The sequence below is a fragment of the Apodemus sylvaticus genome, chromosome 6, assembly GCF_947179515.1.
Source record: "Apodemus sylvaticus chromosome 6, mApoSyl1.1, whole genome shotgun sequence".
In the NCBI taxonomy this organism is placed as follows: domain Eukaryota; kingdom Metazoa; phylum Chordata; class Mammalia; order Rodentia; family Muridae; genus Apodemus; species Apodemus sylvaticus.
Genome location: NC_067477.1, coordinates 131,815,454 through 131,833,450, shown reverse-complemented (window position 1 = coordinate 131,833,450; position 17,997 = coordinate 131,815,454). Strand labels below are relative to the sequence as shown.

General features: G+C 47.5%; 1 protein-coding gene across 7 annotated transcripts in view; it reads right to left on the bottom strand.

The window, feature by feature from the left end:
• The window catches only part of Mta3 (metastasis associated 1 family member 3), a 121,002-nt gene that overhangs the window by 9,440 nt on the left and 93,565 nt on the right, over nt 1-17,997 (bottom strand). For 6 of the 7 annotated variants that reach the window (XM_052186478.1, XM_052186481.1, XM_052186479.1 and 3 more), the window contains exons 15-16: nt 13,377-13,463; nt 9,689-9,829 (exon numbers count right to left, since the gene is read on the bottom strand). In XM_052186478.1, the coding sequence (XP_052042438.1) occupies nt 9,689-9,829; nt 13,377-13,463 (228 nt within the window). Of the gene's footprint in view, nt 1-9,680; nt 9,830-13,376; nt 13,464-17,997 lie in introns of those variants that run through there. The other variant, XM_052186482.1, reaches the window with a different exon arrangement.

Genomic DNA, 17,997 nt, shown 5'->3' with positions numbered 1-17,997 from the left:
TGGTAACTGAGGTGAGAAGGTGCGCCCACTGTAGGCGGCACCAGCCCCTGGCCAGGATCCCACACGGTATCCTGGAGAAAGGAGACTGAGCTGTCACTTTGGCCTCCTCACCATGGTGGACTGTCCCCTTGAACTGTGAGACAAATAAGCCTTTCTTTCTTATCATTTTTGGGGTTTTTTTGGGGGGGGAGGTATTTTAATGAAGTTACAGAAAAAGAAACTAAGGCATAAAGCTTTTCCCCATTTCCTTGCTCGATCCCGGGAGGTCTCTGAAGAAGAGATTTTATACACTGGTTTCTGAGGTAGGTCTTTATTTACCGAGGCATCTAGATTCAAAACTGAGAGGCCAAGAACGCTCACAAACACTGCACCGAGACGGTGGCTCATCTCTACCTCCAGTCCTAAGGGAATCTGAGATGGTGGCTCATCTCTACCCCCAGTCCTAAGGGAATCTGTCACCCTCTTCTGGCTTCCCTGAGCATGAGGTACACATGTAGTGTACAAACATGCGTGCAAACAAAACACGCATATACATAAAAATATAAAAATAAATAAGCCAGACAAGGTGGTGCACACTTTCAATCCCTGCACTTGGGAGGCAGATGCAGGTGGACCTCTGAGTTTGAGGCCAGTATGGTTTACATATCGAGTTCCAGGACAGCCAGGACTGCACAGAGAGACCCTGCCTTAAAACAACAACAAAAACAACCCCCAAATGATCCAGTACTGATATCCCGAAGGCTCCTTGGACATCTGTGCCCACGCTTTGCTACTGAGACTAACCCGGTGAGCCTTCAAAGAAACCACATCGCATCCCTTGCCTTGTCTTCTTTGCATTTCTGAACATCCACACATCTCTCACACTTGAGGCCTAGCTCTCTAGCCAGAGGTTTACCTTCAGGAAGGTTATCCTCTGTGGGTCACTAAGATGGGAAATCCGGAGACAGATTAGTTTTAAAGGCTTTGAAAAGGATGTCTACAGGTAAACAACACTTAATTGAAGAAGTTAGCACAGGCCCTCTCAGCTAAAGACTTCACTGTGGACATTTGTCACTCCCCCAGGACCTCCACGAGGCTGGCCTCCAGGGCTCTTGGGAACATGTTAGCATTTCCTCCAGAGATATAAAAGTGTTCTCTGGAGAGAAAATGTGCTATCAGGAAACTCAAGTCCAGGGATGGCCAATCTGGGATCCTTCCAGATGTTCTAAAATACCAGGTTGCTGGTTAATCATGCCTAACACACGTGGGTCTATCTTCCTAACAACCCCTGTGGCTTCTTAGGCACAGGCAGCATCTATGGTGTGCAGACAGTGAAGCCTTCTGGGTACACCAGGCAGTCCTCTGCACTGCTTCACACTTAACAGCCCACCTGCCTCTTTATACTGCGCTGATGGATGGAGCTAGACCACAGGCCGTGTACACAGCAGCAAGTCCTCTACCACTGAGCAACACTACCAGAAATCCTAGTCGCCCAGGACTCTAAATTGCTGTATAGTCAACGATGAACTCCTGATCCCTCAGTCTCTATCCCTGAAAGTGCTGGGATTACAGGTGTGTACCACCATAACGGGACTGTGCAGCGATAGGGATTACCACCAGGGTCTGCAGGCCCTCTACCAACTGAGCTATATCCCCAGCCCAAAATAATGATTTTTTTTTAAAAAAACATAGTTTAGAATGTATTTTTAGCCAAGTTATGGCACTACATTTGAGACTAGGAGACCAGAGGTGAGTCTAAAGAAACTTGACTTCCTTCCATAAATAAATGTTTTAGAACATTCAAAAGGAAAACTGTGGTCTTTGGAAATGATGTAAAATTGTTGACAGAAGGCAGTGGGGCCCAGGCATGCCTGGATGTGCCAGCCACTGTCCCCGGCAGTCTATTTTTATTGGCATTTGTGAAGACAGCAGATGCAGCGCCGGAGCTCCAACACCGGAACGGTGGCCCTCATCACCACCGTTTCCCAGAGCTGAGACGCCAACAGTTGGACTTGTTGGATCACTGATGCCAGAAACAAATCATCTAAAGGACACTCCTCACATCCCAGATCATAATATTGTACTTGGACAGCCACTGGCAGTAGATGCCCTCTCCGTGGGAGAGTTAGGGAAGCAACATCACTCAGTTCGGAAGATACAGCATAGCAGCATGCCCGGGGGAAATAGCCAGGAGAGGGAGGATTCAAACAGGGCTATTACACAAATCCATCACGTCTCCTGCCTAGCTGCCCCGGCTCCACCCCGCTTCTCTTCTAGGGCCGGTTGCTTTCCTGTTCTTGACAGACCGCTCAGACAGACTCACTACTCCTTAGACAGCAGCCAAGCCATTCTGAAGGTTTAGGGCACCTCCAGCCGTGCCCCACTGGGCAGCATCAGTCCACAGCAGGCCTTTTCGTCCAGGTCCCCACGCGCTACCTAACGGTGGAGCCCCAGCATGCAATCACAGCACTGTAATGAAAGGTCAGTGGGCCAACCGAGACCAGCAGCTGACACGGGTGGGAGGAGTCCGGCTGCTGAGGAGGTCAGGGGAGGCGTGCTCGGCCCATCTGCTCTCTCCTTGCTGGAGTTTTTATTTTTCAAATTTAGTCTTCACTGTGAGAAATACTCTGCTGTCTGAAGATCTTGATGTCCCGTCCCGCTGCTGTCGGCTTCTAATTATACAAGACTGCGAGCGCGCAAGCGAGCGAGCCCTCTCTAGAAATGGAATTCCCGTCTTTACTGCTCCTTGGAATAAGTAATCAAAGGCAATTTCTTTGTAAAGATATCACACCCCTTAATGCGCAAATACACACGGGAACATAACACGATCTACCTCGGCTTCCTCAGTAGCTGGGCCTGTAAGTAAAGAGCACTGAGTCCCGGAGTCAGGATAGGAGAGTCACACTCTGAGGTAAGAAATAAAGGTAGCTGGCCATGTAGCTTGGGGCTGAGCACTGGTGTATTCTGTACAGAGCCCAAGTTCAATCCATATATATTCATATAACATGGCCACTACACTCATGAACTCAAAGTAGCTTTGGTTACCTGCCTAAGATGGGGCCATGTTCCATTAAACAATCCCCCATTCATGCCCTTGTAGGCATTGCTAATTAAACTTACTGGGTCACAAAAATGCAAAAGACAAAAAAGTAGGAGAGCAAGCAAGCGAAGATTCAGCGGGAGGGGGAGGGGCCAATAGCAGGGGGTGGGATAAATGGAAGGGGTGGGGATTCAGTGGGAAGGGGAGGGGATTTAGTAGGAAGGGGAGGGGATTCAGTAGGAAGGGGAGGAGATTCAGTAGGAAGGGGAGGGGATTCAGTAGGAAGGGGAGGGGATTTAGCAGGAAGGGGAGGGGATTCAGTAGGAAGGGGAGGGGATTCATCAGGAAGGGGAGAGGCTCAGTGGGAAGGTGATTCAGTGGGAAGGGGAGGAGATCCAGTAGGGGAAGAAGTTCAGTGGGAAAGGGAGGTGATTCAGGGAGAGAGGTTCAGTGGGGGGATCATCCAGAGTGTCCCTCACACGCCAGTTCTGGTTTTCATAGACAATTTTGCTGTGTAGCTCTGGCTGTCCTGGAACTCACTCTGTAGACCAGGTTGGCCATGAATTCTGAGATTTGCTAAGTGCTGGGATCAAAGCATGCCCAGCTCTCGCCACCGAACCCCGTCTTTCAGAAGTGGGTTCTGTGGATCAAACGCAGGCCCCGTGCTGCCAGGACTTGCCCTTCTTCCAACTGAGCCACAGGTCCATGCTGGAGAGAGAATCTTAACGCTCGCTGAGCCCCTGCTCTGAGCAGAGGCAGCAGGTTTCCTTTAAACACTTTCCACCTTCAAGTGATTCCCGCATTTTCTCTTTTCTTTCTTTCCCCTCTCCTTCTGAAAGCCGGAAAAGAAATACTACTGGGGCCAGACAGAGGGAGAAGCTTTGGGAGACAGAGAATGGAGCCCACAGGTCTGTAAGACACTTCACAGTCTGAGCAAGAGACAAACAAAATGAAACGAAACCGAAAGATTCCCGAATACCCACTGCACTTTTCTGTGTATTTGCAAACAGACACTCAACTCTTATACCCAGGAAACTGTTGGCACTGTGACTTTGGGCGAGTCACTTAACCTCTCTGAGCTGTTAATTTTTTTTTCGACTGCTGAAATGCAAGTTTAACACTTAGATCAGGTGTTGGGATGATGAAATGATAGAAAGCATAAAACATGTTATCATGTTATCTGTAAGGCAGATAGATGCCATCTCCACTTTACAGACCAAAAGAGGAGAAAACAGGTGCGAAGAAGCCAAAGAGAAGTCGGAGATTCATTGCAGCTCCAGCAAACATGTGGCCGCCTGTCTCCACTGCTGATGGCACGATGGCACGGGTGCATCCCTCCCCGCCCCCTCCTGCCCTCTCTCGGGCTCTCAGAGATACAGAGAGCTTCCCTTAAAGGACCTATCCCTGACAACTGGGCACTGGCTGAGTGGAACACTGTAGCAGGTTCTCTGTCTGCCAGCAATGCCAGCAATGCAAATGACATCAAAGCACCTCCATGTATGTCAGCAAATGGGAGTGACAGCACAGGGCCCGAAACTATGACATGTCATACTGACGCTGTACTTACTTTCTTTCTCTCTCTCTCTCTCTCTCTCCCTTCCTTCCTTCCTTCCTAAGATTTATTTATTATTATATGTAAGTACACTGTAGCTGTCTTCAGACACACCAGAAGAGAGTGACAGATCTCATTAAGGATGGTTGTGAGACACCACATGCTGGGATTTGAACTCAGGACCTCTGGAAGAGCAGTCAGTGCTCCTACCCGCTGAGCCATCTCTCCAGTCCCAGGTGTATGACCGTCAAATCAACCCCACCTTTCTTCTCCGTGCACCGACGGGTCTGACATGTGAGTACATCTGTCTGTCAGAGTTAGTCCACTGGGTGGGTACCGTCTGTCTGGTCCGATGCCTTAGGACTAGCCTGTGCTCACACGCTTGTTCTCCACCCCTAGTCTACACCAGGGTGAGGTAAGAGACAGAAACTTTCAGGGAAGCAGGATGAAACTGTCTGTTTACTTGGGGGTGGAAGGTGGGCGCAAGGTAGTCTAGAACGGAGTTCAGCTGTAGATCGCTTCCCCGGAAGGGTGTTACAGACACAAAAGTATAAACGTGTTAGTGCACAATGCCCTAGGTTAGACCCCAGTACTTGAGGGAAGCCTGGGATATGTAGCATCTTATCTCAAAAGAAAGAAAAACCATTTTTTTAAATGTCTGAAAATATTCCTTCTTCTTGGAGATACCGAGAGTTCCCACCATGGGGAACCAGAGGCCACCCTGCTTGCTGTCTACCACTGAAGTCAACAATGCTGGCTTACGTTTCTGCTGCTATGGTGTTCTGACCTCACCATGGGCCCAGAAATACAGAACCAAGGGGCATGGACTTGGAACCTCATGCAATCATAAGCTAAACAACGGTTTCCTGCCTAAAAGAAAAGGAAAAGCCTGAAAGGCAAGGATGGGAGATGAGTGACAGGGAGAGACAGGAAGCCAGGAGGCGGGAACATGCAGCGGAAGCAGGTTGTTTGCGCCAGAGTAGTCTCACCTACTAGCAGCCTTCACGGTGTGCTCATCTGTTGGCAATTAAGAAGCTGTGCTGATTGGCCCCACCCTTTCCCCATGAGTCTGTAACTACTTTGATATTTAATAATACTAAGAGATGAAAACTTACTACACTAACCAGATCCTACCCAGCACTGAGGTTAGTCAGGGCCTGTATCCTGAGAGAATAAGAAACAGGGTCATTGTTCCAGGGAAAGGGCCCACTAGGAATTTGTTTCTGTAGCAGTCTGGCCTATAGGTACCAAATTTATCCGTCGAATGGCTTCCTGACACTTGAGACCTAAAAAAAAAATTCTTTTGTCACCTGCTCCTTCTCCCTGAAGGGCGCTAGAGAGCTACAAGGATCCTTCTATTATAGCCAGCCACACCCTGGCAGCACTAACAGCCTGTTCCAGTCCTAGCCCCTCAGTGTAGCACTGGCTGTTCTGGAACTAGCTCTGTAGACCAGGCTGGCCTCAAATTCCGAGATCTGCCTGCCTCTGCCTCCTGAGTGCAGAGTCACCACCACCTGGTATTTCCTCTGAAGCTTCTAAATTGAGATACTTCCTGTTTCTGTGCCCTTTGAACCCAAGGACATTCACATCTGTTTCCTGTATCCCACCGTGTTAGCTGGTCTGTTCTACCATCCAGCTGTTGTTCTACTGATGTCTTATAATAACAGTCTGTATAGTTTCTATTTCTAAATAGTACTCATATTGCTTTTTAAAAAATGTTTTAGGGCTGGAGAGATGGCTCAGCTGGGCTTACAACCAAAAATAAAAAGAAGCACATTTAAAAGTTTTTATCTGGGACTGGAGAGATGGCTCAGTGGTTAAGAGCACTGACTGCTCTTCCGAAGGTCCTGAGTTCAAATCCCAGCAACCACATAGTGGCTCACAATCATCCGAAATGAGATCTGATGCCCTCTTCTGGAGTGTCTGAAGACAGCTACCGTGTACTTACATATAATAAACCTTTAAAAAAATAAAAAAATAAATAAAATAAAAGTTTTTATCTTATTTTTAATCACGTGTGAGGGGCTATGCACACATGGATGTGGTGAGGGGGGAAGGGGAAGGCTGGAGTTAAAGGCTCTTGTGAGCTCTGTCTTCTGCAAGGAGAGTGTGAGTTTAACTTCTGAGCTGTCTGGTCAGCCCTTTCTGCTTTAAGACAGAGTCTGGGTATGTCACCTGGGCCAATCTAAAGCTTAAGGCTCCTCCCACCATGTCTTCCTGGGTGCTGGGGATCTGGGTGTGAACCACCACATACTCTGCTGATTATAAAACTGGCTGTCCTTGACTTGGACTCCATCCGTGTCCACATCTGGGAGTCTGGAAGTCACAGTGCACTCTGCTCCGTCCGTCCGTCCTCAACACTTTCCTTTGTGTAATGTATATTGTGCACCTAAGTGCCAGGCTCTAGGCACACAGATAAAATTGTGTGCCCTGACAAACCCACCCCCACCCAAGACCTTCTTGTGTGAACTGAATGAGTAGGCACAGGTTAGGTTGGGCTAGCACACTGCAAGGTGCTTTGCCATCAGCCTTCTGTCTGAGCTGTGACAGCGGATCAAAGGGGATTTCTGTGGGAAATGAGGCAGGTGTCTTCCCTGGCAAGCTGCTGGCCTGGTCAGTTCAGCATCAGGAGCTCACACATGCTGTGCCCATCCTCTTCAGAGCGCAGAGGCAGCGACCTGGCAACAGCCTGCATACATTCAGAGAGAAATGCGACAAGCTGCTCTGAAGGCGAAACCCCAGAGGAGGTGGGGGCCATGACACTGAGCACCAGGTACTGAAAAGATGACAGAAGCTGGCATACGGGTCTGAACCTGGCTCCAGAGCAGCTGGAGGTGTGAGGTGTGAAGGAGACTTTCGAAAGAGGCGATTCCAGCATTGGTTACTGTAAAGATCAGTCAGTGAAGGGCTGGGGTGCAGCTCACTGGTGAAGGGCTACGGTAGAGCTCACTGGTGAAGGGCTGGGGTACAGCTCACCGGCGAAGGGCTGGGGTACAGCTCACTGGTAGAGTGCTTGCCTGGTGCAGTGCCTTGAATGTGCCCCCCACCAAGTTAAGCATTTCAACACTGGTCCCCACATGGTGGCCCTGTCTGGGTGACTGCAGAAGCTTCAGCAGGCAGAGGAAGCAGCCCACTGGGGGCGGGCCTTGAGGTTTTATAACCTGGCCCCATTTTTTGTGGACTCCATTTCCTGACAGCAGATGCGTTGTGATTAGATGCTACTCAGTCCTGCCCCGTGCCTTTCTCATCGTGCCAGACTATATTCCCTAGATCTGTGGACAAAATAAAATCTCCCTTCCTTAAGTTCCCTCCCTTAAAAGTTGTTTTTTGTAGTTATGAATATGTGGGTATATATGTTTAGGTGGGTATATGTACATGTATGTGCAGGTATGTGAGAGCTTTGGGATCTCCCAGTCTACACACACACACACACACACACCACCCCTCTAGTAAAGCTGCAGACACATGACACCTGGCTTTTAGGTGGGTGCTGGGATCCAACTCAGGTTCTCATACATGTCGACACTATACTGACTGGGCCGTCTCACCAACCCTTAAGTCGCTTCTTGGTAGGTATTTCTGACATAGCAATGAGGGAGATAACAAGCACATGTAGTTAGCAGGTGTAGAACCCTGGGTTTGAGCTCCCCAACACCACATCAAATGGGCATGGTGGCACACACCTGTACCCAGCACCTGGGAGGGAGGGGCAGAAGAACAGACACTCAAGATTAGTCTTTAACTACATCATGAGTTTAAGACCAGCCCGTCTTAGAAAGGAGGAGGAGGAGGAGGAGGAAGAGGAAGAAGAGGGGCCACAACCTACTTTATGCTTCCGCAGCAGGACTCAGGAGACGGAAAGGACATGATTAGATGAAAAGAGTCAATATTCTATTTAAGTCTGAACTCAAAGGCCCACGCTGTGGGTGAGAAAACTCACCACAGAATCCTGCTTCTACATCTGAGCTGCTCTTTGCTTGGTCTTTCCCTGCCTCCTTATCAGGCACACGAGGGACGAGGAGCCAATGTTCGTGCCGCTCTGACAGAGGTTGTGTAAACCTGCTATGTAGCCAAACTCCTGAGAGGCACATTTACAGCACGTGATACCTTACAAATACAAACTAAACTCTTCACCCACAGTATTTCACTCATCTTGGCATGAGCATGGCCATCGAACGCCACAGAAAAGGAAGTTAGCCATGGAAATTATTAGGAGGTCTATTCCATATCCGTCCTCTAGGGCCTTGTTATAAGTAATTTACTGTCACTGAAAAATGTAGCATTCCTAAGGCAGAAAAAGCCTGGAGAGAGTCTTATTCATAAATAAATGCCAAGACTTAAACAGTAAAGACAGCTTCAAACTCCAGGATGTCTGAAATGAACATTATATACCGCCTGGGTGATTTATTGCCGTGGCGTTTGGAGTCCAAATGGTGAGATAATTCAATTCTGCCTGAAGAATCATTACATGGCCGACTGAAGAGATGTGCTCTGGGTAGAGGCGATATTTCTCAGGTTTTCCATTTCAAACAAATTATTTCTGTATTTAGGATATCACCCAGGCAATTCCTTTCGTGATATGTAGCCCTCTCGGGCAATTAAAAACATCAATATGATAAAAGAAGCTAGGGGCAGATGCCAAGTCCAACGTGATCCACAGATTACAGGAAAACCCCAGAGATCACGGAAGGCTCAACACGAGGCGGGTAATCCTTCGTAGGCAAGGAAAGGTAAACTGAGCAGTGAGCCCCAACAAGACGGTTCCTCCTGCCAAGCAGGAGCACTGGCTAAATGCAGCTTCCCTCCAGACTAGGCTCTTGCCGGATGTGGAGTGGAGAGGGCACTGGGCAGGCTCTCTCGGGCCCTGGCAACCTTTTCCCTTCCTTTCCTTACCAGCTCACGTTCTCACCAACCTTTGGGCTTTCTGGGAACATGCGCTCATGTAGGCCAGGTTAGCTTCAAACTCATTTGGTAGACAGAATAACTCTTGTCCTCCTGCCTCCACCTCTGCAGTGCCAGGGTTACGGCATGAGCCACCGCATGAGCGAGGATACCCACGAGCAGGCAAGGACAGAGTGGCCCTGGCGGGTGAGAGGAGGACTCCCGGGCTTACGTACCATCGAGACCGTTGTGATGGCTGTAGTTTCTTTTCCCCAGAATGCTCAGAGATGTGTGAGCCGTGAGCATCCTCTTGGTGGCTGGAGTCTGCAGGCTGGGTGGGGATCGGATTACATTCGGTTTCTTTGCAGGGTGGATCTCTGACAGGGGGAGAAAGGTTTATCAGCTCAGAACATGGCATTGGAAATCTGTGTGGACTCTTAACTCAACTAACAGGCACACATCTTCTTTCCTAATGACCTGAGAGTCGGTCCCTTAGGAGCCAGCCATGGACGTGCATAATCAGGTAGCTTCAAGTGCTGTTACCATGGCTCTGCTTATCAAGGAAACTGGCTCCTCCCCTGCTGGCTGGAGCTCTGAGCCTCAGGTTGGGAAGACAAACACTCAGAAAGCCACTTCAGAAGGTCACTGGCAACATGAGATTTGCTAAGGGAATAAAGCACACGGCTTCTTCAGCACATTCGAAAGCGAAAGAGCATCTGCAGAGGCAGCCTCAGAAAACCCTGCCTCCTCCGTGCTCTGTCCACAAGGAGTGCACGCAGCACATCTGGTGTGCAAGTGCTGGGAAAAACAAGACTCTTCCTCTGGCTGTGCAGCAGTCAGCAGGTCTGGGACCAGCACTGGATACTCTAAGCCCAGAACATTTCTAGGACAATGAAATCTGAAACCAGAGTTCAAATACTGCAGTCAAAATGTAGATGGCACCCTTTGACCAAGGCAATGTCACAAAACTGTGATGTGTATGTGGTTCATGGTTAGAGGTCTTTGCTAAGCGCCACATAACCTGGCCTGTTTTTCTTTTCTTTTCTTTTTTTTTTTGGGGGGGGGGGAGATTTATTTATTGTTATTGTTGGTGAGAACACTGTAGCTGTCTTCAGACACACCAGAAGAGGGCGTTAGATCTCATTACAGATGATTGTGAGCCACCATGTGGTCACTGAGATTTGAACTCAGGACCTCCAGAAAAGCAGTCTGTGCTCTTAACTGCTGAGCCAATCTCTCCAGCCCAACCTGGCCTGTTCTTACATAGAAACTGCAATTTCCCAGCAGGTGGATTTAAAGACCTCTATAATTTGGATGGATGCCTTTGCTCCAAAGCCCCGCCCAACTCCTCAAGAGTTGTCACTCAGCATGCCACCTATGCGCAAACCAACTTGTCTGCTCACCTGGCCCAGGGGGCCAAAACAGCATGATTTACTGAAATCTAGGAAGAGGCACTCTGCCTGTTAGGACTGTACAACATGACCCAATCAAAATCTTACACTTCTTAAAATTTAGGTGTGGCTTGCCAGTACCATCCAAACTGTGTCCTCCAGCACAGCACGGACAATGGCTGGCCTGACTTTTCATTATTACCTCCGGGCCCTGGCCCGAGCCGGACAGTGAACTCCTGTAACCCTTTATGTCTTTAGATGCACTGAGCCTTTGTCTCTCTAGCGCTCTCAACATTGGGCCACATGAAAAGACTGTTCCTATGTCTTTCATCCCTTCAAAGCTAAGAGCAGCTGCTGCGGTGACCGGTGGCTGAAAAGGTAGACCTGGCGCGTGGAGAGGTCACCACTCTCGGGACTGCAGTGCACAGCAGTGCTTCAGCACTGGCCGGTCACGCCTAAGGCCTGAGCTCAGTTCTGCAAACCTCTCAACACACACACACACACACACAGAGTCCTTCCCCCAAGTGCCCCGTGCACATGAAAGCCTGTAATTTACCACGCCTAAAGTTTTGTTTGATTGCTTTACTGCATGCTTTCCCCGCCTGACTAAAAGTTTTGAAGACAAGGCTTTATTTAGTTGGTGCCTTCCCCCTTCCCCCATCCTGCTCCCCAAATTATATTCTACGATGTGTAAGTTAGCTCAGCTCAGTCCCATCGAAGGACAGAACAGTCGGGACTTAACTGGTCGGGACAGGGGGAGGTTTCCCCACAGGAGACATGCACAGAAGGTGGCTCCTACTCTGCAATGGTCAAACTCTTTTTTAGAGACGGGAAGGGGCCTCCAGGAGTTGGTCCTGGAAGAGGGTATTGAGGCATGATTACCCAGGACAAGCCCATAACCATGTGATGTATGGGAGGCCATGAAAGCAAGTCTTGCTTCTTCTGTTCTTTAACTTTCAGGTTCTGAAACCGACCCTGATCTTCCCAAGTGCTGGGACTACACATGTATTCTATGGCTATTTTATTTTATTTTATTTTATTTTACTTTACTTTATTTTATTTTATTTAGGCAGGGTCTTGTGTAGGCCAGGCTGACCTGAAACTCACTATGTAGCTGAGACTTGAAGCTCTTCAGTCTTTGAGAACTCAAACAGGAGCTAAGGTATCAGAGTAACATCAGAGTTGGCACTATGGGCTATAGCCTTCAAGTTCAAGGCTACACTTTGATTTTTTTCAAAGATCAGATGCCTGAAGCCTGAACACTTCAAGCACAGAAATATTCCAGGCAGCGAAATGAGCTTCAGTGTAACTCGGAGTATTTCACCTTTACTGAGGAAGGAAAAGGAAATATTGGCATCCCAAAACACATGGTCTCCTTATTTCAGAAAGGGAACTCATTATGTTCTACTCCATTAACCTTAAAACTTTAGGAGAATGTTATTGCTTAGTAATTACTAATACTATCCTAGTTGTCACAATTCATTGTGTAAGCAGAGCCATCATCTTTGGAGATTTCTGAGTCACGTGGCATAACAGATATTAAAAAACAATAGAAATACTTCCTTTCCACACAGCCAGTGCGTCAAAACTGTAACACTCACGTTTCTGAGGCACCTGTGACTCGAACCCAGGACACTGTGCAGTCTAGATCCTCACTCTACTGCTAAGCCATGCACGTCACCTTTGTGGGAGTGGGGGCTGTTTGGTTTCTGTGGGGCTTTGGGTTTTTTGTTTGTTTGTTTGTTTTTGGTGTTTGCTTTTTTTGTTTTTGGAAGGGATAAGTTAGCTTTGAGGTTTTCTTTTCTTTGAGGCAGGATCCAGTGTAGCCCAAATAGGCCCTCAACGGGCTATGTAGCCCAGGCTGAGATGCAGGGGTGCGCCACCGTTCTTCGCTGCCTTTGGGCTCTGAGGCAGGCCTTGCTGGGCAGCCCGGACGGCCTTAGGCTGGACGGATTGTCCTGCCTTTGCCGAGTGCTGGGATTTACAGGCCCTAGTCACTATGACTGGTGGTTTTTTCTTAATGTTGAAAGATCAATTTTTTCCCTAGAGCTGGAAAATCTGTTTAATTCTGTTTTAAAGCAGTCCTCTATTTAAAGGGAAAGGCAAATCAGAGATAGTATAAGGATCTGACTAAAAATTTAAATTAAGGATATTCACCCTGTATTATTGAATAATCTTAAAATGTCACCCCCCTTCTGCCCATTAGTGTGCCTGGTTTCGTCCTTGCTTTCAGACAGGGTCATGCTGGGTGGCTAAGCTGCGTTGGAGCTCACAGCAATCCTCCTGCCCCAGACTCCTAAGTGCTGGGATTATAGGCAGAAGCCACCATACGTGACTTTTTCTTTTTCTTAGCCTATGTCTATTACAATTAACCCATGATTAATTCAACAAATTTTTAGAGGTAAACGAATACATTTAACTCTGTGTAATTGATAAGGATGTCTAAGACAAAATAAAAGGAAGCCAGCCTCGCCCTTTTGAGTGATGTGAATGGGGTGCCTCCGGAGTTCTTCCTGTGTCACATGATACTCACCTAGATACCCAATGATGCACGACAAAGGTTTCCTGGTGCTTTTGCTTTTCAGTGGGCTTCCAGAAAGTTCGGCATGTCTGTCTGCATCTGAGGAGAGAAAGAAACATGGAGACACCAGTAAGGCGGTTTCTTCTACCTTCAACACACAACACAGAAATAAAGGGTGCAGGGGGGCGGTGGGGGAAATGCAGAGCTCCCACCCTATTCCCACTACTTCCTGGGGTAGTAGAGAAAACTGTTTTGAGTTTCAGATCCCTGCACTGAAGGCTCACACCAATGCTCACGCTAAAGCCAATCGAGTGTGTCTCACACACACCACGTGTGCTCACCTGAAAAGTGATGGAAACAGGCTTCTCTTTTAGTTGTGACAATTCTACATTATGATAGAACAATACTCAGAGCACACCCAAGGTAGGACAGATCCTAATGGAAGATCAATATCGCTTGAAACACACCAAACCAACGGTTGGCCCGGCAACACATTCAGCGGCCCCCTCGGCTCAGCTGGAGTGGGCGGCACTAGCCGGAGTGGGCGGCACTAGCCGGAGTGGGCGGTACTAGCTGGAGTGGGCGGCACCAACTGGAGTGGGCGGCACTCGGAAGCCTTGGCCTATCTAAACTCACCTCCCTCAGAGAGCTGCCTGGCAAAGTCATTTGGTTCTGTCATACCCTCGGCTCTGTCATACGGTGATACTTGGGCTGAAGCTTTAACGGTCCCTATGTGTACACCCAACAGTCACAATGTGAAGGTGGACACTGACCAAGAGTTTCCTCGCCTCATACCATATCATAAAATATTTCAGAGAAGGAAATAAAACATACAACATAAACACTGCACTTTAAAGAAGCTGTCATCAAGATGGGGTCAGTGCAACACTACCATACCAAAGGTCTGAGGTCAACGTAGTTCAAAGGGACTAAAAAAAGTCACATGGAAAGTTTTTTAACTTTGACATCGCCATAAGATCATCAGTCGCTTTAGCTGATACAGATCTGTTATGTTTATGCATTGTCACATCTCCAGATGTATGATAAACGTCTCCTCGGGGTTTTGAGCCTAGCAGGGATCTTTTCCTTTGAGAAGCCGAGGCCAGTCCTGGCACACAGGCGGAAGTTGCCTTTGACACCTGTACGTGTTCTTTGCATTTAGTGTCAAAACATAAAATTCAGTTTTGAACCTCAAACAACTTAAAGATTGAGCTTGTTATGAACACTAGTCCTTTTTCGCTAAGGAAGTTTTTGTCCTATTAAAAAAAGTATTAAGCAGATAGAGGAAATAGCATTTAAAAAACATTAAAATAGGCAAGGCTCCTGCTGTGAGCAGCTTGGAACCCCAGGTGTGTAAGCCTACACCGCCAGCACTGTTACCAACCAGGTGACCACCGACAACTGTAGCCGACCCACGTCCCCTTCGCTCGGACCTCTCTGCAAGGTACTACGTCGTGAAGCTTTTCACCTGTTACTCAATAATAACAAAGGCAGAGTAAGAAGGAAGCACATCTTTAGCAAGCGTATATTCTGCAAGGACTGAACAGCGGCCAAACTGCCACACACTGCCACCAACGCTCCTTCTTCTATGTCTACTTTGCCTAAAATTCTGGCCGTGTTTAGGAAAGAGACAAGCAGAGACACCTTTGCTTTTGTTTTCTTCTCCATTAAGCCAAGTGGCTTGTGTGAATCATCTTGGTAAATTCCTCAGCATTTTGGACAAAGGAACTATCCATAGTTCTAGTCACAAATACACTTTGCCCTTTAGTCTGCAAGAACACCAGGAAAACCGCCAACGTGGCTACAACTGACTGACACCCAATGTTACCATCACTTTGACAAGAGCCACCAAACGCAAAGATGGTCATCGATACCGCACCAACTGGTTTCCGCTTTGAACTGCAGCGAACTGCCTCTAGTTACTCCGACCTGTCTCACCAATTATGTCACGGGGAAAGTTTACAAGTCCCCTCTGGAAAGCAGGGGGACTCTCTCAAGCTCTCTAGCAGGATCCGTATTTCACTAATAAGTCTATTTTAAAGAGAGTAATTGGTATTGAGAGTTATCAGTCAATGATAAAGAAATTAGGTTGAAAAGTGCTAAGATGGCCCAGCCTGGCGTTAACCCGAGAAAAGAACCATTCAGTAGGAAAACCACACTCGGCTCACAGGAACGTTTGCAAACCTCACTGTGCAATCGCTGCTGCTGCTGCTGCTGCGTCCTGGTCCACAGGGCCAGGCTACACCAGGCTCTGCCATCCTTGATCCCCGAGTCACTCACCATCTCTAGCGCAACACAGAGGAGGCCACTATGAGTATGTGGACAAGAGAAGCAACTGAGGATTGTCCAGAGGTAACCAATGCTGCCCAGGAAGGGTGGCAGGGCAGTATCTCACTTGCAGCACTGACTGGGCACTAAGCTCATTTCTTGAGCTTCCTACAGCAGGGCAAGCATTGAATATTCACATGTTCATGCCAACCTCTGACCCTTTCTCTGATATATTGGAGATAGTGGGGGTGGAGGGAGATTATAAAACAGAAAAGCTACAAAACATACACGACTAATTAAAATGCACAAAGGCTGGGGGGATAGCTCAGTGGGAAAAGGCACAGGTCCGAAGCCCTGGAATTTGGATTCTGCAATCTAAACGCACCCCTAGGGAAGATGGGAGATAAAGGTTGAACCTCCGGAGGCTCTCGGGCCCTCAGGCATGGTTTATGAAACCATTGCCTGGGACAAGACAGGCCAGGGCCAACAGCTGCCCTGTGGCCTTTGCAAACACGCTCTGGAACGTGTGCCATCTGCATCCTGCTGTACACACACACACACACACACACACACAAAGTAAAATTCTCAAAAAGAAAATACTGACATGATCTTTGCAGATCTCTGTCAAACAAAATCATCAGTAGAAACAAAACAGAGGACTCAGGTGCTATAAAACAGTTTTTGATAGAAATGTTTAGTCTAGCATAGTGGTACATGCCTTTAATCCTAGTTCTTTGGAGGCAGATCTTTGTGAGTTTGAGGTCAACCTGGTCTACATAGAGAGCAAGAGAGAGAGGAGGGGAGGGAGGAAAAGAAAGAGAGAGAGAGGTTTAGAAAATACAGCACAAAGACAGACAAGGGAAGTGCTGGCAGCCCAGATGTGGAAGTGACCTTGTTAAGGTCTCCAGAGCTCAGGAAGACTTCTAATAGAAAACAGAAAGGAACAAAAATAATTGGCCGGACATGTAAACGCCTTTCAGATCTCTGCAATGATTTCTGTTTCACTAACGGCTATACCTCATCCGTCAGCTGCATAAGGGGTCAAAGATGGGGACATCTCTGCCAAGATTCCTCAGAGGTGGCACTCCGCCACTCAAGGCAGTAGCTGATGATATAAACTGGGGTTTTAGGAGACAATGGGTAATGGTTATTAAAATTCAAAATGCATCACAGCAGTAGCTGCCTCTGAAGAACATTTATCAGGAAGGAAGAAGGTTATGTGATTTAAAACCACTTGCATAACTTAAAAGAAAAAAAAAATAAGGGACAGAGCAGTTACAAGTTTACAAGTTACAAGTTTAAGGGCACAGCAGTTACATGCACTGTGACTCTTACAGAAGGCCCACATTAGGTTCCCAGCGGCCATACTGCTGCTCACAACCATCTGTAGCTCTAGACCCAGTGGGGTCTACATGTGCCATACATGCATATGGCGCACATACATACATGCAGGCCAAATACTCCTATACACAAAATAAAATAAATTTAAGAAAATTTAAATTTAAGTAACCATTGAAGAGCAAATTCCTATTAAAGGCGAACACTACAGAAAACAGCAAGAGAACCAACCAACCCTACGTGGTCCCCTTCTGCTGCTTCTGAGCTGACAACTTCAGGCAAGTAAGTGCAGGTGCTAACAACTTTTGTTTTGAAATCTAATAAACAAAAAAACCAACCCAAACCTCCCCAAGGGGTCTTAGATATTTGCAAAATTGAATTCACATCTTCAAACAGCAGAATCTCTCTAAGAGATACAAAGTATCTTCATGATGGGATCACGGCTGCTCTATGGATCCTGTTGCTACCTAATCACCTCTGCGAGCAGGCAAGGAATGGCAGGCAAATCCCCAGGTGCTCGCCTAGGGAGTTTAGCTGCCCCTGAAATGCTGCTGCTGTGCCCCTAAGTTAGCTTCAGTGTGAGCATTCTGAATGTCAAAGATCTGTGCTCGGGTTTAAAAAGTTCCATTACATACATATCACATCTGTATTCTAGATACTTGTGTTTTTGTTCTGAGATTGGGTCTGGTATTAAACTCACTATGTAGCCCAGGATGGCTTCAAAGGTGTGGGACTCTTGCCTATCTCTCCTCAGTGTTGAGACTACATCCACCTCCTGGGAGGTTTATAATTTATTTAATAGGAAATGCATCCCTGTAAAAGATGAACAATGGAAAAAAATCTTATTCAATTTTCCCTGACCTCCTACTTCCCTCTCCCACAGCTATTAATGTTTGCAAAATCCCTGTTTACAATACTGCAAGCTTTGGCCCATGCTCCGTAATGAAGATAAAAGGTTATGGAACTGGTACTTCCATAACCAATCTGAAATTAGGGACTACCTACCTACGGAGTCAAGTTCTTAGGC